The sequence below is a fragment of the Limanda limanda genome, chromosome 12 (genome assembly GCF_963576545.1).
Source record: "Limanda limanda chromosome 12, fLimLim1.1, whole genome shotgun sequence".
NCBI lineage: Eukaryota > Metazoa > Chordata > Actinopteri > Pleuronectiformes > Pleuronectidae > Limanda > Limanda limanda.
Genome location: NC_083647.1, coordinates 24374665 through 24399313, shown reverse-complemented (window position 1 = coordinate 24399313; position 24649 = coordinate 24374665). Strand labels below are relative to the sequence as shown.

General features: G+C 42.9%; 1 protein-coding gene across 1 annotated transcript in view; it reads left to right on the top strand.

Moving 5' to 3' along the window:
- The window catches only part of atrn (attractin), a 122017-nt gene that overhangs the window by 86654 nt on the left and 10714 nt on the right, over positions 1-24649 (top strand). The window contains exon 27 of the mRNA XM_061082527.1: positions 18355-18462. Within this exon, the coding sequence (XP_060938510.1) occupies positions 18355-18462 (108 nt within the window). The remainder of the gene's footprint in view (positions 1-18354; positions 18463-24649) is intronic.

The window sequence follows — 24649 nt, the reverse complement described above, 5'->3', positions numbered from 1 at the left end:
CAAAATGAAATTGGATTCTTCCCTGACCTGCACCGCATCCCTCCACTGGGTTCTGTGCCAGTCCGCCCAGTAGCTTTTGTGTAATCTTGCTTCAAGCAAACGCAGACAATAACACAACCTACTTGGTGAAAGTAATTACAACATTTTCAGTTGTACAAAAAAGTATGAAAACAATGTACGTGTTGTCGATTAGAGACGTTCAGATCTGACCACTTGCCAGATATCTTGTTTTTAATCTTCTCGGGCAAAGATTAAAAGTATAAGGCTGCAAATGCCGGGTTTTGATTCCCAGGACAGCAGTATGGACTAATAAAGCTTTTATACATCAGTGAGACTACATGTAAGGATATCAATGCACTTTGCATAAAACTCATATATCCGTAGATTCATACCTAGTTAGCACGGCTAGAATAAAGCTCTTGATGTCTGAAGCCTCTAAGGGGAGATTTTAATTATTTATGGGTCATGTTTTCTTTAATGCAATAGAATTTGTATAATTTGTATAACATGTAATGATCTCAATGCGCAATACGCAGAAACTCCATAAATCAGTGTATAAATACCTCGTTAGCACAACTAGAATTAAGCTCTTGATGTCTGAAGCTTCTAAGGGGAAATATTTTATTATTTATGGGTCATGTTTTCTTTAAAGCAATAGAATGTGTGTAATTTGTCGAGAGGCAATAATATAGATTTTTAAACCATCGAAGATCATCGGTTTTTCTGCCTTTTGTATTAACACTTCAGCGAAGATTATACTCGAAGTCTGCGAAATATCTCAGATGTAAACTATTGTCACTTGGAAAGCTCATCCTCACTTAATCCAACCGGAACAATACACAGTTCTCTGATTTCTATCTCTTGTAATTTATTTCAACAACATGTCAATTTGATTTTTTTGAAAACCCTGTACAATAGGCCTTTGTCATCTTTTCAAGAGTTTAATAATCACATTTTCTCTTGTGAAAGCTCTCAAACCCCGACACATTGTGTTATTGTATTACTACATTACTCTTTTCAGCGTCTGATACACCTTTGAGTAAATCTTTTCATTAGAAGCCAAATTAAAATACAGAACTTCTTCTTGCCGTCTGGATCAGGCGGCCAGGAGGAATCGGCGCCGGCGATAAAGTTGTTAAACGTTTCCGCAGCTGTGTCCTTGTGGTTGTGACCTCAGCCACCGCAAGCTGCTGACCCCTTGTTTTTTTTGGGGCGGGTGGTTGTGTCGCTGAGTCTCCTTGACTCGTCCCACCCAAGTGTCATCGCTGGGTCTGGACCAGTGGCTGGGAGCTGCTCTATATTATAGAGAACGGACATATCTAGATCTAGAACGGACACTACAGGGACAGGACAGTCGAGGCTGTCGCTGCAGAAACGGTGTATTTTTATCCTTGTTGGCTAAAATAGAGTGTTACTGACCAGAGGACCCCCTGGTGGCAGCTGTAGGTGTTTGGCTGTGTCGATGCTTCTCATGATGATCTGAGTTCCTTCTGTGTTTATCTGGAGAATCCATAAAAAAACAAGCTCTGGCTTCCCCTGGATACAGGAGTTAATACAACGTGTGGTCACTGGCTTTGTCCTTTTTATAGTTTATTAGCTTCCTCTCGTGGCTGCTGATAAGATCTGGTGTCCGTGCCTCATATGTGTCCGTGTCACTGGGTACACTGGGAACACTGGTCCCCTGGACGTGATAATCAGCTGTGTTCAGCACCACTGTTTGTCTTCTTTTATCAGCCGGCAAGATGGTGACGTTATAATCTGTTTGTGCGTAGACAACAGTACGAGCCTGGATCCAGATATAGACTTTAACACCGTAGACAACATCCAGTAAATTGGAAAAAAAAAGCATTTGGACCCACTTCAAATATCAAGCCACACAGAGAATGTGTACTGCAGCTACAAAATCACCGGGAGGAAAATAACATAAAGCTGAAGAGAGACAGATTTTTATTTCCTTACTTTATCCAAGAGTGTGGTCTTCAAGTTTCAGATCAGAGGAGAAATCCGAGAGGAGACATTTCACAAACAGCAGCAGGAGAAACAAAATATCCGAGTTAAAGCTTAAAGGTTTGAGCACAAGCAGAGAAGAGGGTCTGAGTGAAAGCACTACACACTCTCTCTCAATACTTTAAAACACACAACACCGAACTTAACATTAAGATATTTCTTTTAAAGCCATAAAGGCGGAGGTCTAACTGAGCTCATTAGCATCTCACACCATTTAGACAGAGCTACTTTGCTTAAAGACGAGGATTTAGTCTCACTGGGAACTCACTGGCTCTGTCTCCGACGTTAAGACTTTGAGTGGATTCAGGCCATTTGTGCTATTTACTGTATGTTGAGATACTCGTCATGTAATGTAGAAGATTGTTTGGGGCTGACTAATGTCTGTTGAGCAGCTGTAAGTCCACCACTTATCGTAGCTGGCTTTCTGTGCTTAGATTTCCTGCAACACTACGACAAAGGCTGACAGACTTGCAGAATGAAATCAATACTTTTGGCACAGTCTTGAGAAAAATGAACATTTTCCAGGAAAGGATTTATTGCAGAGCGGTTGTGCAAGGTTGTATTTGATTGTGAAGGGTTTTGTTTTTCGATTCCTGGGCAGTTTCTTATTGAGTCAAGAGCAAGAATGGGATTTGCTAACGTTGTCGGATCTTTTCCTGACAATTAAGATCAGTTGTGATCGTATTTGAAAGCACAGGGAAGTTTTACCAATATTTATCTCGACTAAAAGGAGTTTAAATCAATCGAAAACTGACAGAAAGGTAAAAAATGTTGAGCTTGGTTAAATAGGACTATAGCTAACATGCTCTGTTCAACCCCAGGACTCAGACTAACTGTTACCACAGTTGACAGTACAGTGAAGTGGGAGAGAACCGGCCCCGGTATCCTCTGAATAAGCAGAGCAGTGAAATATAATGAAGATCTCAAGCGTCACGTCGAGCTCCACATCAAATTAGTTTCCAGAAATATCCGTAATGATAAGGAGATTCCTCTCCGCAGCACGGCTGCTCCCGGCCCCAACGCAGCAGTCCCACAAGCAGATGGCTGGATATGAATATGCTTCACACATGAGCAGGGAAGAGAGGAAAAAAACAATCTTTCCACCTTTACTTTCCAGCTGTTACACCCTCCTCCCTCCCCCCCGACGAAGCGCTTCCCATGATGATGATGCTCTGTACAACATTATAATTTTAGAATCATGGAGATGCTCTGTGGCTCCGTGCCTTTTTTTAAACTCGGGGCTTGGCAGGAGTTCGGGACAACACAATCCAGAGAGGGAATATTCGGATGCATCCCCCTGATGCTAGTTTAATACACAGGCCCCCCCGACTTGATGATGCACCGTGTGTTTATACACACTCCATATTCAAAAATTGTTCCAGAATATCACCGAGCTAAACTCTCAAAAGTGCAGAGTAGTCGCTGTAATTAAAAGTTTCAAAGGAGGCTCATTCCAGGCGGTGACAATATCTCCCGGTTGCCAAGAGCAACCGAGGACACGTCAACAAGCTGCTGCTGCTCAGCCACTAGCGCCTGTAGTTCAGTCTGAACACAATCCAATATCAACTCTAATTCAATCAGTGTAGCTTGTTAAAACCTCACATCCTTCACTTGAGTTTTAACGGCCCACAGCCAGAGCTGTTTCAATTAATGTTTGCTACAGCGTGGTGAAAATACCTCAATACACAATGTCAGCAGCTGAATACATAAAATATACACAACTAGAAACTAAGGGTACTCTGTAGAGGACAAAACTCCACCAAGGCCCAACTCTCTCCTTATGAAACCACTTTTAATTTCACTAGATCTGCATCAGATTCTCTACACTCGTAGAGTTCAGTCTCCTAATGATGACAATTGACTTTTTTCATCAAGAACCATGAATTATTTTGTGAGGACTGAATTAAAAATGTTTAAATAATGCAGAAATATCCCCCACGATCCGGATCTGCAACAAAATGAAATTGGATTCTTCCCTGACCTGCACCGCATCCCTCCACTGGGTTCTGTGCCAGTCCGCCCAGTAGCTTTTGTGTAATCTTGCTTCAAACAAACGCAGACAATAACACAACCTACTTGGTGAAAGTAATTACAACATTTTAGCAGCGAGTGGGAAGAATAAATCTGCACAAATTAGGCGACAGAATTCCAAGGTATTATTCTACGAGAATAATAAAAATTGTTTTCTTTTTACTGGGTTGTTTTGGTAGAAAATCAACTCGAGTCTCGACTCCTGTTTCTTTCTCATAATGGTTTGACATCATTGAAACAATAGAGATTTCTTTTGTTATATTTGTATATATCGACCCATGTTATTATTTAATCAGTCAGGCTAGTGATGTAATCAGCCCACTGAAAACAGTTGGTTTACTCATGAGTCAGACCTGGAGTTTAGGTTTGGGTTCATCCCTGAAATTAAGAGCTGATTAGGGTTTATTGTAGAGAAGGCTGAGCTGAAATCAATCAACTCGTTGTAGGCCAAAGGATCTATCGGATGTTTCAGTCCAAGTTTTATACAATCCTAAAAAAAAAAGACCTGTACAGCCTCTAAACACTGATCACATCCAGTTCTCATGATGTGCACCAGTCTGCAAATATCTAATTAGACAAAATTTCTATTTATATGATGACAACAAGTCAAGAAGGGACGATGATAATAACTTAGAGACTCTGTGTGAAGGCTCTCGAGCATTAACTGTATCTTTGAGCCTCTTTGCTAAGGTCTAATACCGCCCTGGGACAGGAAGTACATTTTAATAATTGACTCAGTTTTTATTAACAGTCCAGATGCAAGATAAAATAAACTGGGCAAACGTGAACCATTAAAAAGGACAAAAAGTTTTGAATTCAAACTAACAAACCCTTAAATTCCCTACAAATGATTTTAACCTACATGTTTAGTATTTGACGATATGCTGGACTTCACTTTCCAGGCACCAGACGTGAGCTTGGGACGCATCAGCTTCCATCAGCAACGAAAGACAATGAGAAAACACGTCAAAAGCCAAATCTCCTCTCAGTAGATTTGGCTTCACAGATTCTAACTTGATAATTCGCCATGAGCTACATGACTAAAATGTGAATGGGAAAGGTCTCCTTGTAGTTTCGGGGGGAACAAGTCGTGGAAAAGACTCCTTGTTATGTATTCTTCCACATGGAGGTGAATCATTGTTTCCATTGTGTACCCTTGGATGGATCAAGCTACCCACTCTAAGAGTAATTGTGTCCTTGAAGGTGGACTGTTGGGGTCGTGGCCCACGTTGCAGCTCAGTGGTACAGTTCACATTACTGGGCTTAGTACGCTGCACCACTTCATAAGATGCCAGTGGGAGTGCTGGTTCTAAACCTGCCCTGCTTGCTTGGCCTGTGGTAAAACATTCACACGACTACGTTAATACTTTCTTACTACGTCAACACTTGCTATCATTAACAAATATATCACTCCTAACGTGTGTTTCCACCTGCGCTGAAAAAGCGGTGCCATTTTATTAGAACTAATTTCATAGATGACAAGCCATAGACAAAAAGTCCTTCATGCCAAATTTCATTTTCTACTATTACATATACAGTGTATATATATAAATACATACATAAATATCTTACATGTAAAACCAATTTTGAAAAGGGGATATTATATATATGATGATAGATGATATACATATTAAAGAAACTTACACATTTTACACTTCACTAGAAATGTCAATTTGGAGGGCTGTTCATTTTTTAGAGGTTTGTAAAATTGCTGTCTTGATTTTTTCGTTTGACAACTCGCTGGCTGCGTTTCAGTTTGAAATACTTACGTTGACGTTCAGACCAGTTTGCTAATTGGGTCTTTTCGGTCATGACGTAGCCTTCGCTGGTTTTATCAGGTTCTTATTACCTGAGCCTCTTCTGGAATAAAACCACACGCATTAGCCTCGGCTCCCAGTGCAGAAGCAACGTGAACTCTCAGGTGTTTCGAACCCTGTGGTCTTCACTGTTACACGTGTATGACACAAGCTGTTATTCATCAACAGTTCTGCAGCTAACATACTTCTACTGCACACCTCAGCACTTAATTAACAACTTGGCGAGGGTTAAAAATCTTCTTCTGCTTGTGACGGCGGCCCCGGAGCATGAACACGATGCAGAAATTGTCTCCCTTTCTACTTTTCCTCTCCCTGAAACCAAAATACATGTAAATTGAAATTTTAAAAACGATTGGCGGTTCAACCGAACGCCACGCGGCCTTCCAGGGGAAACGTGGCGCCGCTGGAACATTAAAGAAATATGCTGCTGATGGATTTACTTTCATTTAATTGCCTATTCTACTGTAAGGGATATTCTATTGTCTCCTCACAGATGAATAGTCGGAGAGAAATGAAAAGAGAAAAATGCAAAAAGGTTGATTTATCACTTTTCGTTTTTTTTTTTTATTTGGAGGAAAAAAGTCAAAGCATCATCTTTTTCACAATGTGAGCGCTCAATTCAGCCGAGGCGTCTGACAGACTCTTTTCAGACCAGCGTGTCTGTTGTCGGGCACTTTGGGCCGTTTCCCCCCCGAGCCATCCAGCTGTGGCTGCACCCGCACCGGGAGGGTTTGGAGAGAGAGAGCTTCCAACCTTATCTCGCCCTCCGCAGAGTGCCATTAAGACGGGAGGAGGAAACGTGTTCTCTCTTTACCTTGCCATCTCCCACGCTCTCTCTCTCTCCCCTGCCTGTGGTGGGAGATGAATTACTCATGGTGACCCGGGCCGGCCCACTCTCTCTCCGCTCGGGCCCCCCCCCGCTCCCTCAGTGCGGCCGTTCCTCACACTTAGCCATTCTGTTCCGTCAGCTCGCACACTGCCAGTCCCCGAGGCGTCCGACTCCAGAGCCGCCTTCAGCAGCGTCTGGGCCGAGCGGCTGAGATGTGGTGTCTGCTTCCTGCTGCTGTGTGGCCCCCGGTGGGTCGGGGGGGCTGCAGACACCTCACAGTGTGCTCCTCCTCCTCCTCCTCCTTCTGAGCGCTTCAGAGGTGTAGCAGTAAAGCAATGCTAATGCAGCCAATACAATAACATTCCCCGACTTATTACGATAATTTTGAAAACTCATAGTCCCTGTTACGTGATGGTTTATCACATTATGCCGGGAATGAATTATCCCAGGATCAGGTTTTATTACATTTCCTGCACATCGAGAGCGACAGTTTATTAAATTCTCTATTTGGCTTCCTCATAAGTCTTTGCTGTTTTTCGGGAACAGCGTGCAGCGACAGGAAATGCTCAAACGATCCCTGGAAAGCAGAGCTTATGAAATTTTGTGCTGTAGCATTAAAATGATTGAATAGTAAAAGTCTCCCTTGAAACCTGCCGCTAATGAAACTCAGATCCTACAAGCGATAAAAGAAGTGTCTAAACGACGCCACAAGAAAACTCCCAAAATTAGTTCAATATCTGAAAAGTGATTAATCAGTTCCTGATGTTTTCTTAGCTGCAGGTTTATGACGCATATTAACGAAGGAGAGCAGAGATGAAGGGAAAAGTGTGTTTCCTGGGTTTCTACCTAAAAGCGCCGTTAAATTAACCAGAGCAACGCTTTAAGATTCCATGAGAGCTGCCTTCCATCTCCTCCTCTCTCCTGAGGTCAATGTTCACTGCAGAACAAAAGCTCCTGCGTCTGAGGTGATCAATCCTGAAGTGAGAGGCACGGAGAGGGGCGCTCCGATGAAGAGGAGCGAGAGGAAGAGGAGAGCAGCAAGGCAGCGCTGAAGGTCACTTACAAAAGGGAAGCCCAGAGTCTTCGGGAAAAAAACATGCATCCTCCTTAAAGCCGAGACCTTGTTAATGGTTTCCTCTGAATAATCAAGCTAACGGGAGTCTCCTCGGAGCTGACAGGCTGCAGATTCATCAAAATGCAATGGGAAAGGATCAGAGGGGGGGGGGGCACTGCAGCAAACTCTGTAACAGGGTCCAGAGTTTTTTTACTTTAGCCAAGATAGAAACAAGTGGAAAAGTTTTGATGTTAGGTCAGTGCACCAAACTTCTTTTGCAATATAGTAATAAATCAAAAAAAAAAATTTGGTCTATAAACATACAGAGATAGTGAGCGTGTAAGAACTTTATACAAGATGGTCAAATAAAATGTAATTGCACAGTTTAAAAAATATATATAAATATTCTGACCAAGTGCCAGAGTGTACAGAGCAAGTGATCGGTAAATGAAATATTGGTGAATCTTATTAAAAATATACAGCATCTTAAGTGCATCCTGTTTGGCTAGGTTTACAAAGAAACAGCACCCCAAGGTTCTGCAGTTGCATCTGGGGACTTAAAAATGTACATTTGTTTTTTTTTCTTTAGTTACCAAAGAAAGTAACATGTGCACATGGCAGAGAAAAGTTGTGCTAGATTTGTGTTTTGCAGTGTTTTGGTGGGAAGTGGAGAAATTGTGCATCGTCACCTCAGAGCCAGAAGGTTCTCCTGAGTCTGGGTTCTTCACTGAGTGGAGTGTGCAGGTTCTCCGTGTGTCTCTGTGGGTTTCAGGTGCTCTGGCTTCCTCCCACAGAACAAACACGAGCAGATGAAGTTGATTGGCGACTCTGAGGTGTGTGAAAGTTTGTGTGCGTCTTGCTCCTGCGTTGTGCGATGGAGCCTCGTCCAAGGTTGGCTCCGCCCTCTCGCCCCATGGTCAGCTGGGATTGGCTCCAGCTCCCACATGACCCCCAGAGGATGAGCAGAGTCGATGATGAATGAATGTTTATATGAGGGTTGGTTGGATTTGTGGTGTCATTCACATTTTGTGTGTGTGTGTGTGTGTGTGTGTGTGTGTGTGTGTGTGTGTGTGTGTTTCCCCTAAAGACTTCTAAACCCTGCTAATCTTAATTCCACAGAGACGTATAATTAGATCCTGGCTCGGAGCCATGTGTGTTGTTGCTCACAATGTAGCGGCCGGCTTATCGTCCCAACTCCCCTGCACTGCGGGTGACCCCCATTGGGCCCGAGGAACCCCCCCACCCCCCCTCACCCACCCATCCATCATGGCACCGGGCTGATCATGAGCCCAGACCCTCTGTCAGACCCTTGCTCCTGTAGTTTTCTGATTCTGTTTCATCTCATCCCAGGAGCTGTCTTCACCTCCTTTACTTTTATGTGCGTCTTCTAACGGCAGCTGTCGAATCTCCTCCATCAGCGCTCGCTCTTTGTTTTCACTTCAGAACCCGACCTCCGTATTCTGTCGTTCAAACGTCAACCCCCCCCGCCCCCCCCATGCATCCGACTTCAGATCACTGGTGAAGATCTGATTCTCTGGAGGCATTTAGAAGTATTGTGCTTTTCATATGAGTTGAAGTTGCTGTTTGTCTTCTTCTCTTTGTGTTACACAAGGAGTTCTCTCTCTCTCTCTCTCTCTCTCTCTCTCTCTCGCTCTCTCGCTCTCTCTCTCTCTCTCTTTCTCTCTCTCTCTCTCTCTCTCGCTCTCTCGCTCTCTCTCTCTCTCTCTCGCACTAACCTCTGCGTACGGTGCTTATTGCCGCTGTCCTGAGGAATTATCATCTTTAAAAGGGCAACACTAACCACTGCCCGTAAGACCTGCTCCGAAACACCCGGGCACATTACCATATCCCTACATTATATGTCAGTGTTCGGTTTCCAGTCCTCCAGCCCCCCCCACCCCCCATCCACCGCCTCTCCTGTCTGTACGTGTCTGGCGTGCACCGCGGGCGTCCGATGGCGTGCCGCGGCGTGATGTGATGTACCGGGACATGTCGTGATGCGGTGTGAAGCTGTGTAACACACCCGGTGTGTGTGTGTGTGTGTGTGTGTGTTGCCCTGAAGAGCTTTTACCTGAGTTGTCAGTAACACAACCAGCAGAGAGCGAAGGACACATGTTGTATTAGTATCTGATGTTTTTCAGTGTCTGTGGAGAGGATGGAAGTTTAATGTCAGACTTTAAATCTGTGAATGTTACATAACGATTATTGATTCTAATGAAGATGATGAAGTAGAGGAACTAAATTTAAAGAAATTTAACTTTAATGGGTCCAGGTCCACTTGTGCTGGAGCTTCGGACTGTGTCATGTCGTCTGTGTCACTTGAAATATTCAAACTTTATTTCATTTGACATTTTAATCTTAAAAAGGCCCCAGAAGACAATAAAACATCTCAAATCAGAGATATTGTCAGTTTACATATTAAAGCAGCACTATGGAAATGTGTTGAAAATTTAATGCCTTAAATCAGCAGCTTGATGAAGATGAGTTTGATGGTTTAGTGAATGTGAATTTATCTGTTTTTCAGTCTCTCACCATTCAGCAACTTGAGTGAAGCTGATTCTGTGGATCAGTTTAAAGTTATAACAAACCAGAGTTTATCTCTCAATGTTCAGCAGGAACCTTTTTAAGATATGAAGAGTTTTAAACAGAGTTTGGTGGATTTGTTACATCTGCAGCTCCTCTGGGTCAAGTAAAGGTAAAAGTGAGTAAAGCTAAAGTTACATAGTGCTGCTTTAACTTAATAAACTAGAATATTGAGAATATGAGTTATGACCTGTACCGCCGCCAGCCACCAGGGGCGCCTGGCTTCACTACAAAACAGAGGAAAGAGTCGACACACTGAGCTGGAGCCGTATGTTTATAACCAAAATATAATTTCCAGATTTTATAATGATGAATACCTTTTACCTCGAGAGTGTAGATGTGTTTGCAGATGTTGAGTTTCAGCAGCAGCTCCATGTTTTGGATTCTTTAACATGCATTGTGTCAATGGTCTGAGTCTGAGGTTTGTTTTCAGCACTTGGCTTCTGATTTGTCGCCTCTCTCTCTCTCTCTCTCTCTCTCTGACCTGATTCTCACGCCAGTGCAGACTGGAGGTGTGTGGTGTTTTCCATCTGTCGTGGTGGAAACAGTCTGTGGTGGAAACACAGATCTACAGGGTTTCGATTCCAACACCACAGTCCAAATAAGCTTTTACTCACCGGCTCCTCTTGTCTGCTCGGCTGGTGTGAGTCTGTCTCCTGTTTGTGTTGCTGTCATGCAAACATCCTGCCTGCGTCTGAACCATGTGGAAGAATGTAATGCAGCATCCACATGATGGAAAACATTACTGTTCTGTGATGAAGAATAATATCAAACAGGCGTTTTCCTTTAGTCCCGGGATGAATCACCTCATATCACACAGCTCTTCGATGGGTTGATTGGTTCAATGGTCTTTTAGTGAATCCTCCCAATAATTACTCTACGTTTTATATTGTTTCTTCTTTATTTTATTTTTTTTATTTTTATTTTTCATCTTCTGCTTTCTTTAAATCTCCTTGTTTTCGTGCCTCCTTCACTTTATTGTTTCCGCTGGTGCGCTCCTCTGTGATGGAGTGATGATTGTTGTGGGTACAGGAGAGAGAGAAACAGATCGGGATGGATGGAGAGATGGACTGAGAGATGGATGGAGAGGTGGACGGAGAGATGCCAGGCAAAGACAGCAGGAGGCCGGGAGAGAGGAAGAGTTAGGGGGCGGGGAGGGGGGGAATGATGGAGGTAGAGATACAAAAAAGACAAGGAGAGAGAGAGGGAGAGAGAGGGAGAGGTGAGGATCAAAGCTTTCTCCCTTGTCAGTATTCACAGCTTGCGTCCTCCACCCCCCCCACCACCTCACCGCCGGAGAGATTGAGAGATGAAGCGCGGGAGAAGCAGCGAGCATCTAATGTCGTTTCACAGACAAAGATTCTCTCTCTCTCTCTCTCCTCCTTCTCTGCACTTTCCTCCCTCGCTTCCCCCCCCCGCCCCCCCCCCACTCCACAGTTTTCCTCCAGTGAGGCTGAAGGATGATTGAGAGCTCTCCCGGCGCCGGCATTTTTAAACAGACGCATCAATAAGTAAATGGTTTGATGTGGAGCTGCGTGTGGACATGGTGTGTGTGTGTGTGTGTGGACATGGTGTGTGTGTGTGTGTGTGTGTGTGTGTGTGTGTGTGTGTGTAACTGCGCCCAGCGTGTGTGTGTTGGTTTTATCTGCCTGTGCACATGTGTGTTTGTATGTTGTCCGTGTACAGGCGATCCAACTCTCCATCGCCTCTTCCCAGGGGCGAACTCTTTGAACGCCTTTGTCTCTCTCTCTCTCTCTCTCGCTCGCTCTCTCTCTCTCTCTCTCTCTTTCTCTCCCTGCTCCCATTCCTTTTCTTTTCTGTGTTTGCCATCACTCGTCCCTCTCCGACATCCTCCCTTATTTCTCTTCTGTCTCATTTCCCTTCCTTTCACTTTCCCTCCCCGCTCTCTCCGCCCCCCCCCCCCCTCTCTCTCTCTCTCTGCTGACGCACTCACTCTCTCTGGCACGCCGCTGCTCACTTTGAGAATGCTCAAAGACAACCCTGTGCGAGAGAAGGCCTTCATGAATCCACACATTTATTCTTTGGCCACATCAAATGGTTTCTTGGACTCTTTTTTTTTTTGGCTCAACCTGTTTTAATCGGCGTAGCCAACACGCACACAACTCTGCAAACAAGGGATGAAACGAATGATGTGTTTTTATAAAACTGTCCCTCGAAGACGATCATCGGCGAAGTCGCTGGTTTTCTGGCAGAAGCTCATCTCTGTGTTTTCTCCAGTCGCAGCAAGCAGCTGTTTAGTTTCAGTTTGTGTTTCAGCATCAGAATCTGCTTCCCTGTGTCTCTCTCTGTGTCTCTCTCTGTGTAGCTGTGTCCTCGAGGTGCAGACACAGGAAGCAGAGGAGCATGTAGAGCCCATGAGAGACTGATATTTCCCTCTGAAGACATAAAACAAGGCTAAAAGGAGAATGAATATTGGACTAACACCCCCTCATGGATACTGCTGCGTCTCAGGTGGCAACAAATCAATTTACACAGATTTAAACAGTGAAGGTTTCGCTTGAAAACCCCAGAACTACTTTTTTAAATGACATAAAACCAACAAATCTCCACACGTACGAAGCTGAATCCAAAACAATGTGTTTCTACTGACATCAATCGCATGAATCGTGTGCAATTGTATTTCTGATGATCAGTGAATCATATTGAAACGCTCGTGCGCTCACGCTTGTCACGTGAGCGTTTATGTATTTTTATCTTTTCGCATATGTGCGTTTAATACAAACTACACCTGCAGGCACAATTGCTCATGTGCTGCTACGCTGACGTGCGTACATAATTAATTCCATTCTCTGTGTGTATGTGTGTGTGTTTGAAAGACTATGTTTACACTCATAAATATACACACACAAACATTGATGGGTGCTCATGTGCTGCTATATCCAACCTCCCAGCATGCATGTATGTAAATGCACGTGTGTCTGTATATAAACGCTCATGTCGTATTCGGATATTTAGCCATATTTACAAAAACACTACAAACTACGTGCCAGTTTCCTCCTCTGGCTCCTGGTTGTGTTTGGAGTGTTTCCTCTGGTCTGTCGGACTCCTTCCAGGTCGGTGGTTCACAAGATAATTTCTCCTCCACCTGATGGAGGCAATGTGGAGGTTAGACGAAGGAAATGATATTTGTACGTACAGCCGTTTTAGAAACTTGGCCGAGCTTATTTATCGGGGAAAGAAGTTGTAGTTTGAAGACAGGAAGTGATTTTAGAATCTAAATCGAGAATCTATTGTTTCTGCTGTATTTGTCCTGCGTTGATGTCGATAATAATAACTTTTCAATCCCAGTCTTGTCTCTGCAGTGTGTGAACACACAGACGTGGTTGCTGCTATATCCAACCTCCCAGCATGCATGTATGTAAATACACGTGTGTCTTTATATATACGCTCATGTCATATTCGGATATTTAGCCATATTTACAAAAACACTTCAAACTACGTGCCAGTTTCCTCCTCTAGCTCCTGGTTGAGTTTGGAGTGTTTCCTCTGGTCTGTTGGAGTCCTTCCAGGTCGGTGGTTCACCAGATCATTTCTCCTCCACCTGATGGAGGAGATAAATATTGTACGTCCAGCTGTTTTGGAAACTTTGACCGAACGCTCAGCGTAGTTATCGGGGAAAGAAGTTGTAGTTTGAAGACAGGAAGTGATTTTAGAAACGAATCTAAATCGATAATCTATTGTTTCTGCTGTCGTACTTGTTTCTGCTGTATTTCTCCTGCGTTGATGTCGATAACAATAACATTTCAATCCCAGTCTTGTCTCTGCATTGTGGGAACACACAGACGTGCTTGTTTACAACACATCTGACAGTCTGACTACCTGTGTCTCGTCCCCTGTTGGGCTCTTACTGTCTGATTCCCTCGTCTTACAAAAGTTAAACGCTATTATATCCATTTGCGATGATGCAAATTGGATACAGGTTGTGAAAATGTTATTTGTTTGAAACGGTAATAGCGGCAGTTTGCATACAGCTCACGGGACAAAGGAAGCTGCAGGAAGGAGGAAGAAATCAACCCAGTAATGTTGGTTTTATGGCTTCGGCTCATTGGAAAGTGTCAGTGACTCTCGTGTGAATTCTTAAACTGACTTTGGATGAGTTCAGTCCCTTAAGTCTACAGTGAGTCAGTGGTTTATATTGAGATAAATCAAATTATATGATCAATTTAAATGAGCCTCAGGTGTTTATCGGGAAAATAAAAAGTCCAACTCTTACGATATGAAATAATGATAAACGCAGCTTGAATTATTTGTTAATTATCACGCTGGTGTTAGAAAAATTGTAAACAAATTATATTTAAAAAGCAAAAGAAAAGCAATTACTGTGAATGTTGAACTAATAAACAGCAAAAGACTGATTAAATGCTAATGTTGCTTTGTTGCAGCTGGATGTATAAATATCGGTTCACCAACAGGTTTGCTAACGACTTTGTGTTTTTCATTAGCTCAGTTGTGCGTTTGCCTTTTTTTGTTTTGCTGCTTCAAGCTTCGACGTGTGGGATTAGGAAAAGATGAATCTGTGAACACATATTTGCAGTAAATGAAAGATTTGCATTCACATCGATCTTAAATGTGTTTATAATCAAACGTCTGACAGTTAAACAGTTACCTAGGGTTTTTTATTATTATTTTTTTAACGGATTTGTTTGTGGGTTTTAAATACTCTTGTTGAAACTCTATTGATCCCATTCTTGCAGAAACTTCTCCATTCTTGCGACCTCTTGTTTTGCAGAACAACTTATTGACGGTGGACGATTCCCCAGTCGTTCAGCAGAAGTATGTTTTTAGTAAACACGACTCAAGAACAGCACGGGAGTTTAGGCGTTTTTTTAAAACAAAGGTTATCTGTACGTTGACGGGAGCTCGAGCTGTTAGCAGAGAGAAGCTGAGGGAGTTGCACTGAATCTATAAAGTTTGTTTACTGCCACGTTCAGATGCTTCTCCATCTGCTTTTTATCCTCTGAATCAATTCCGCTGCTTTGTGCAGTTGGAGAAGAGGCCGTCGCCTGAATGCAGATTCCCCCCCCACCCAGGCGCTGCCATGCTCCGTCGGCTGCATCAGTGTGACTGACACCAACGCTAAAATTCTCCAAGTTAATTAAGAGTTTAACTTCATTGCTTTCCTCGGAGTGAAACACGGCGATGGAGAGAGAGAGAGTGTGTGTGTGTGTGGAGTATTGATTCTGTTTTGTTTGGCAGAAAGTTCCAGATCTGATTGTTGCCTAACAGGAGTTCTTGTTAATAGAATGATGTTTCCATCAGACACTAATCAAAGTGAGAAGACGCAGGAGGACTCGTGTTGGGTCGGCTCGCTCACGCTTCACTCGGCAGGATGTCTCCTCACGTCAGATCGGGAATCGGTTAAATGAATCGCTAATTTGGGTTTTCATTTGTTTCTGTCTTAGTGTTGGAATCCGAGGCGTCGGACCGGGCACGTCGGATGCCTCCTGGTTTTATTTGTGTATTTGCTAATGAGGCAACTCTCCGCCATCGTGTTTGGATTCATTCATACTTAATGGATGTTATTGTTCTATTATGATTCGCACTTTATATTTATGGCTGCTGCCGGTGGTTCTGCTCGTCGTGACAGATTTGGTTTATAGAGTCTCTCTGTCTGATGTGAGATCCTGGTATAAACTCTCTCTGCTACTGTATCTCCTGCTAAGTAGTTTAATTATTCTCTGTTATCACTTCCACTTTTTATGTTTTATTAAATCGCACATTTGCTAATGATCTCTCCTTTGCCTAAAAATATGAGTTCAGTAATATGACTTTTGGAAAGAAACAGGGAAGTCAAAAGATGAATATAAAGAATGAGAGGGCTGATGCACGCACTTTAAATCCTTCAGTCATTTTCATATTGTGCTGACTATGCCGTCACACAAATCATTAAAATAAAATAGTTAATACCAACCAAGGATTATAGGATTGTAAAAAGGAAGTTTATACATCATGTTTTGGAAGCTGTAATCACCAAATATGAGTTCTGTTTTTGTTGTGGATCTAATTCAACACTACTAACAACTCACATGTTGTATTTGTTCTTTTCTGAAGTTTAGTAATGAAAACCTTATTGTTTGATAAGTGGCTTGTGCATCAGACTGTTTCTCTATCATGTACCGGTTAAACAAACATGAATTACAAAAGGTTTGTGTTCAGCTAAGCGGCTTCCTGCTGTAGCTGGTGTTTAACAGATCCACATGAGAGAAGTATTGATCTTCATGTTTGTTTCCTCAGCGAGTCTGAGAATCAGCACATTCACTGTAAAAGTTAAACATTTCCTTTTGAAAGTATTTAGACTGGAGTGAAAAATAAGAGTTGAGCTCCGACTCGTCCGACTGTTGCATCGGAGGGAGAAGACAGACACACACTCACAGACACACACTCACAGACACACAAACTCACAGACACACACTCACAGACACACACTCACAGACACATGCTGGAATTTAATGAGTTGGCTTCCTCCTCAAAGAGAATCCGGGACAATAAATTCAGACACTTGTCTTTCTAGTCAGGCTTTTTACTGTAGAGGAAAAAAAGGAATGTCCCTGTTGAGGATATTTCCGTTTCCCTTCGTGAGGATATGATTAATAAAGCATCAGATCTGCAGGACAGAGCGCTAACGTGTCAATAACCACGATTGGAAGCTCAGTATTTTAATTGCCGAGTTGACTCTGACGCACACTGGGGCGTTGACACAGAAACGCCACGTGTGGATTCGGCTTTGATCTACTGTCCCCCGGCTGTAATGAGACGGAGGCCGAGGGACCGGGTCAAACATCCTTTGATTGTCGCTTCACATGCGACCTCACAGGACGTCCCTGTTTGACTTTGAAGCATCGGGAGATGAATTCCAAATAAAACCCTGAATTATACGTTGTTTTGTTCCTTTTCTTCAGTCGTATTTCTGTGTTTTCTGTGTTTCTGTGTTTTCGGCGGCTCGCTCCACACAGGTGCAGGTTTTCTCACTTCCTGTCTTGGCAGCCGACGCCATTTGTTCCTCTATTCATAGCACTTTGCTTTCTCTGAGACACAAAGACACGGGCACATCGCCTCGTTACTCTGGCTCCTGAGTTTCCTCTTCTCCTCCCATCATCATCATCATCATCATCATCTCCTCTCCTCCGCCTCTCTCCTCTCTCTTTCCCTCCTTCCTCGCTCTCCCCATAATCACCTCCCTCCTCCTCTTCCTCTGGCCAAGGTCCATGTTATAAATCAGACCACAATGAGACTCTGCTTCCACCTTGCAGAGCTGCAAAGACACTAAATACAGTTTGAGAATACTTGTTCCTTACTTGATTTGTTTCTATTAAAATACATCTTAAGGAAAATAAGTATTTATAATTCTTAAATACATAATACATTTTACCTTCAGGACATACAATATAATTATGGGTCATGTTTTTACAAGCAGCCCTTTCTAATAATGCACAATTTACAGTTTATAAAGTTATTTTATATTATTTACTAATGCTTAAGTTTGGTTCAGATTTATTTGAAATTCATGATGATTTATAAAGTGTAAATGCATAATTTCACTTCTGATACCGTGTTTCATCCCTTCACCTCCGACTTTGGCCTTTTTTAACTTTGCAGAACTTTTGCAAAAAGAAAAATATATAAATAACAAACCAGAGAAACACCAACAAGTCGTACGTCTCATTTCAATCGAGTATGATTAATTGTGTACAGAAATAATCCTCAACTTGCAAACAGTCTTATTATCTCAAACTTTATACTCCCTCTGTGTCGTCTTCACAATCTGTTGCTTCAACCGGAGTCGATACACAGATTATTTATTGGTTTCTGTTCTGTGTGTTGATGCTGCTCAACTTCACCGATTCATTAATGACTCGTACCTCATTGATTTCAAACACCTCGTTATCCATGTCTACAAAATCACAAAAGATGAGACACACCTGCATCACACTGAGGCGGTTGATTCGTACAAAGTCTGTTTATCTGTCAATGACCTTCGCACTCTTCCTCTTCCTCTTCCTCTTCCTCCCTAGCAACTGCTGAGAGAGATGCAGCAGATGGCGAGCCGGCCCTTCGCCACCATCAACGTCGCCTTGGAGACGGACGAGGAGCCGCCTGACCTGATAGGAGGAAATGTGAAGGTGAGCTCAACCTTTTTTCTTTCGAGCAATCATCCCGGCACCCCCCCCGGATGTCCACCTCTTTGTCTGTGCTGAGACGGCCCCGGGCGGGGGGGCTTCATCTGTCATCGATGGTGTTACTCGCCGTCCCTCAGGCGGGAACGCCGCCGTGTACCGCCGACTGTGACTGCATCTGTTTCACGTCCTTTCTGAATCTCTTTAAGGAGATTCCATCAGTTATCAGCTGCCTGTGGAGTCATGGGGGGAGGAGGAGTCTGAACGTGCAGAGCAGGTCGACTACACACAACCAGAATCAGAATCAGAATTCTTTTAATTGCCAAGTATATTTGCACATACAGGAAATTGCCTTGGTGTGGTTGGTGCACTGTACATACATAACAATCAGACATTAAACAACAATATAAAACAAAACAATATCTACAGTAAGAGAGTTAAGGACACGTTCAGTGCTAAGGTGCAGAGATTTTTCTGGAATAGGCAGTGACCGGGGAGTTCAACCAGTGGAGTGTTAAAAAACAACGTGATCTTTTATCCTTTAAGAGAAGTAGAGCCAAACTCAGTTTTCCTCAATCAAGAATTTATTTAGGAAAGCAATGAACAGGTTACGGCAAAAACAATGGGCTTCCAGTACGTTAGGTGTATCAGAGCGCGCTGGACACCCGGCGTCTATCCATTTTATACAGTAGATCTTCGTTCCTCCTCCTCGGAAGTGCGTAATCCATCCTCCTGGCTTTTGGAATACGGAAGTGAACAGGGAGACCCTCCCAATGAATCTATAGTTGCTAGACAACGAGTTTTACCTCAAGAACGTCCTTCAACCTCAGATGCAATATGGGGCAAAGGTGTTTACAATTGGAGAAAAGATTATTATGCTTTCAGCTTCATCAAAACAAAACCTGAATGTGTAAACATTCGCAGCAACTTAACCAAAACAACGAAACAGAATTATGTCAACAGAGCCACTCTGTCCAACCTCGAGACTGATCAGACAGCTGAGGAACTCTGTGTGAGTTTAATGAATCTAATGAAATGATGCTTTAATACAGAAGTTAGAAATGAGATCAAGTTAACGGTCATTCTTAATCTGTAGATTAACCCCTAGGAAGGAAAAGGTTATTATTGAATCATTTGTATGAAGGCCTTATATCTAACTAACAAGGAAAACAGCTGTGTGTGTGTGTGTGTGTCGTTGTGTGTAACAGATGTTGTAACTCTGGTGACTTGTCAACTGAGGTTAAACTAAGTTAACCTCTAGTAAACAGAACAGTGCATATATTGGAAATTGCCACTGTACATCAAAACAAAACAACAATATATACAGTAAGAATTGAATGAGGGTCAATGAAGTGCATGTTTGCTGTGAAGACTGAAGGCCGATGAAGGTGGGCCGTTGATGAGTAACCATTATTAACATTATGCTGGTTATTGTGGGGGGGCAGTGAATCCAACTGGGAATGAATTAATTTAACCCTGGAGTTAAATAAATGCAGATGACTGTAGAAGGAAATGCAGATTGAGACTTTACTGGCAAATCAGCCGAGAGTTTCGTTCCAACACTGAAGATGTTTGGAAAAAATACAAACGCCCACTTGCAGGAGATGTTTGTGTGGTGGCAGGAAAACAAAGAACATTAGGTGACGGATTTGAAATCACGGTTCATCGTACAAACGCTCTTGTTTTGGTGCATTCGACCATCTGTGTGTCGGAAACACTGGCAGAGGCACTGAATGTGGAAATACAGGTTTGTGTGTTTCCTACAATACGACTCCACATTCAGAATAAATCATTTTATTTGACCAGATATTAAGCTCATATCCAAGTTCTCAGAGAAGTAGAGATTTGATATCAGCGTCTCGAACATGAACACTTGAACAGCGTGATTACAGCTACATCAAATGACAGAAACCATCTTTAAGAGAGACATGTTTAACGTGTACTTTTTATTTTGATCCATGTCCTATCCACTAACATGGAGGGGGCGGGGTTTATAAGATATACTGCTGCTAACCACCAGGGGCAGTTGATCCAGGAATTCATTTTTACTTGGACATCAATAAAAGGGAATATTAAGTTGAGTCAAAGTTTTCAAACGCACAGTAATTGTTAAATCAAACTGAATAATGACATAATCAACATTTGTGAAGAAGAATATCAAAGTCAAATATCCAGAGAAGCATTTCTTTGGCTTCACATTTCTCCATTACGTCTGATTTCTGTTACTGTTGTTTGGTTTCGAGATAAAAGAAATTTACTGTCATTACTTTCCTTTTTATTTTATTTTGTTGACTTCCAAATAGCTAAAATACAATTTCCCGCTGGCACCTCTCAGGTCTGGAGTTATCGCTCTGTCTGTGAGTTTTGTTTGTGCTGCTGCAAGTTGAGCTTTAAATACAAATCATCATCATCACCAAATCCGTTTAAAAGTTGAAGATTGAGTCTGAAGTTCTTCTCGCTCGGTGAATTAAAACGTTAAGTTTCGAGCGGTGGAGGAGACTTTATTACACAGAGCCGAGTTTGAGGCTGAGAGCAGTAGAAAAGTTTGGCCGGAGCAGATTTAAATTCAGATATTGAGGCTCGGAGAACATTTTAAAAGTAAGGATTGTGTTGAGGTTATAGAAATTGCAGTTGGGTATTCAGCCGCCGGCAGCTTGTACCTGTGACTGCACTCTGTGATGAATGACCTGTGAATGCAGATGTGCTGCAGAGCTCTGTTCCTGCAGGGAGGCTCGGGCCCCTGGCGCTCTGACAGGGCCGTGCATCTCCAGGGGCCCGGCTCCCCGACCCCAGGTTTCACCCAACAAGGGTCCCGGACCCCTGGGGAGCAGCCAATCCAATCCCTGCTTCACTCCTCTGTCCTCAGTTCTCCTCCTTTCTTCTCAGTTTGTTCCCTCAGTTTAAAACCTTTGTCCTCACTCACTCTTTACTTTTACTTTGCAATTCATCATCTTTTTGTCATTTTCTCTTTTCATCTGTTCTTCCAGTTTTTCTTCTCATTCTTTCTGAGGAATATCTTTATTCCTCTCTTGTCTTGTCTTGGTTTCCATCTTCTTTGTCCTTTGTCTCCTGTCCTCGTTGTAAGTTTACCTACATGTCCTCTCCTTTTTCGCCACCTTTCCCTCTGTCCTCTCTCCTCCTCCTTTCTTCTGAGTTCTCCTCCTTTCTCTTCATCTCCTGCTCCTTCCCCGTTCACTCATTTTAAATCCTCTCCTCTCACTCACTTTTTACTTTTACTTTGCAATTCATCATCTTTTCGTCATTTTCATCTGTTCTTCCAGTTTTTCTTCTCATTCTTTCTCAGGAATATCTTTATTCCTCTGTTGTCTTGTCTCGGTTTTCATCTTCTTCTTCTTTGGTCTCTTAACACTCCCGTCCTCATTGTAAGTTTACCTACATGTTCCCTTCTTTTCTCCACCTTTCCCTCTGTCCTCACTTCTCCTCCTTTCTTCTCACTTCTCCTCCTTTCTTCTCATCTCCTGCTCCTTCCCTGTTCACTCTGTTTAAATCCTTTCTTCTCACTCACTACTTTGCAATTCATCATCTTTTTGTCATTTTCATCTGTTCTTCCAGTTTTTCTCCTCATTCTTTCTCAGGAATATCTTTATTCCTCTGTTGTCTTGTCTTGGTTTTCATCTTCTTCTTCTTCTGTCTCTTCACAGTCCCGTCCTCATTGTAAGTTTACCTACATGTCCTCTCCTTTTTCTCCCCCTTTTCCTCTGACCTCACTTCTCTTCCTTTCTTCTCACTTCTCCTGCTTTCTTATCTCCTGCTCCTTCCCTGTTCATTCAGTTTAAATCCTTTCTTCTCAATCACTCTTTACTTTTATTTTGCAATTCATCATCTTTTTGTCATTTTTATCTGTTCTTCCAGTTTTTCTCCTCATTCTTTCTCATGAATATCTTTATTCCTCTCTTGTCTTGTCTCGGTTTTCATCTTCTTCTTCTTTTGTCTCTTTACACTCCTGTCCTCATTGTAAGTTTCCCTACATGTCCTCTCCTTTTCTCCACCTTTCTCCTCAGTTCTCCTCCTTTCTTTTCATCTCCTGCTCCTTCCCTGTTCACTCAGTTTAAATCCTTTCCTCTCACTCACTCTTTACTTTTACTTTGCAATTTATCATCTTTTTGTCATTTTCTCTTTTCATCTGTTCTTCCAGTTTTTCTCCTCAGGAATATCTTTATTCCTCTCTTGTCTTGTGTTGGTTTTCATCTTCTTCTTCTTTTGTCACTTTACACTCCCGTCCTCATTGTAAGTGTACCTACATGTCCTCTCCTTTTTCTCCACCTTTCCCTCTGTCCTCTCTTCTCCTCCTTTCTTCTCAGTTCTCCTCCTGTCTCCTCATCTCCTGCTCCTTCCCTGTTCACTCAGTTTAAATCCCCTCTTCTCACTCTTTACTTTTACTTTGCAATTCATCATCTTTTTCTCATTTTCTCTTTTCATCTGTTCTTCTTCTCATTCTTTCTCAGGAATATCTTTATTCCTCTCTTGTCTTGCGTTGGTTTTCATCTTCTTCTTCTTTGGTCTCTTAACACTCCTGTCCTCATTGTAAGTTTACCTACATGTCCTCTCCTTTTTCTCCACCTTTCCCTCTGTCCTCTCCTCTCTTCCATCTTGTTTTTCACTCTTTTAATCTCCTCCCATGTGCCCAGTTTTTCTATTTGCTTTTATGTTCTTTGCAATTTATCGTCCTTTCATGTCCCTCATGCTCCTGTTTCTGCTTTCCTGTTAGCCTCTCTTTTCCTTTTAGGGTTTATCTGCCTTCCTCTCTCCTTGATTTTTATCATCCTGTTTCTTCTCGGATGTGTCCTCTTGTCACCTTTCCTTGTTCCCCACTTCTCTCTTTCCTTTTTATTCTCATTTCGTGTATTCTTCATTTCTCTTCTCTCAGCTTCACTTATTTTCTCCTCCTTCCTTTGCGGCGCTTGTTATTATCACTCTTCTCTTCTATTTTCCCCCATTATTGTGTTATGTTGTTTCCTCCTTCTGTTGTGTCTTCATGATTTGTCTTTTTTAGTTTTGTCCTCCTCTTTGTGGTGTTTATCAACCCTTTTCTTTTTGTCTGTTTCGTCTTTACGCCTCTTGAAATCTATTTCCTTTTCTCTGTATCTCTTGTGTCTCCTCTTCTCTCCCGTCTCCTCTCGACATCCCTACTTCACTGTGGCGTTCTCTTTCTAATTTATTAGCCCTTTACTGATCCTATCATCTGTCTCGGGTTTTCTGTCGCCCTTATCTGCTGCTTGGTGTGTGTGTGTCTGTGTGTGTGTGTGTGTTCTACGTCTGCCTGTTTGCGTGGATGCTGGCTTGTGTGCACGCCGTGTGCTGCTGTTGTGTAGAAAGAAAAGACGCTGCTCGCTGTGGAAATCAAGCGCCCACCTCCTCCTCCATCCATGCTCTACCTTTTCTTCTCCCACCTCTATTCTTCTTTTCTTCCATTCTTCCCACCCTGCTCTCCTTCTCCAGGAGCAGCCCAGGAGCAGAGATCCAATTTAGATCCTCCTCCTCAGCTTCACCGGCTCAGACGGCGAGCGCTCTCTATCCTATCTCCTCCCGGTTGAGATTGAGCGACTCAGAGCAGGTTCCTCCCCTTGTTTCCTCGCTGGTTTATCAGGGCGCTACAGTAGTGTATTAAGACCCGCGGTGGGGAGTGTGTGGGGGGGCCAGGCGCTGCACGGCGAGCTGCTGATCATTAAAGTTGTTTATTGCCTCGGTGGGATGTCCAAAGTTGCCCCGGCGATGAGATAGATTCCCTCGGCTTCTCCCAAATGGAGCCTGTGGCCCCAGCTCACGGGCAGATGATTACCTTTGTGACGTCCAACGCTCGGCTTTTATTTATCGAGTCTGTGCGACGCCAGGAAATTGGGACAATGTGATGTAAAGAATGAAGGGCAACAGTTGTGGTTTATCTCACATAGTTGTGGTTCACCATTATCTATGCTCGCCGCCGTGTTTTGCAAAAAAGATAAAAAGGCATTTGGCAGATTTTTAAACCAATTGTGTGAGTTTGATAACCCTGAATTCTGTGTTTGCAAGTGGTGAGGACAAAAAGAAGAGTGAGGACAAAGTTCAAAATACCAGACGGGAGCTCAATTATGATCATTTCTCACAGATAGATGCTCGGCAGAATCTGTGCTTCATGAATTACTAAACCAACAGGACGACTCCCTGTTCTGTTGAGATGCTCACGAGCCAGAGG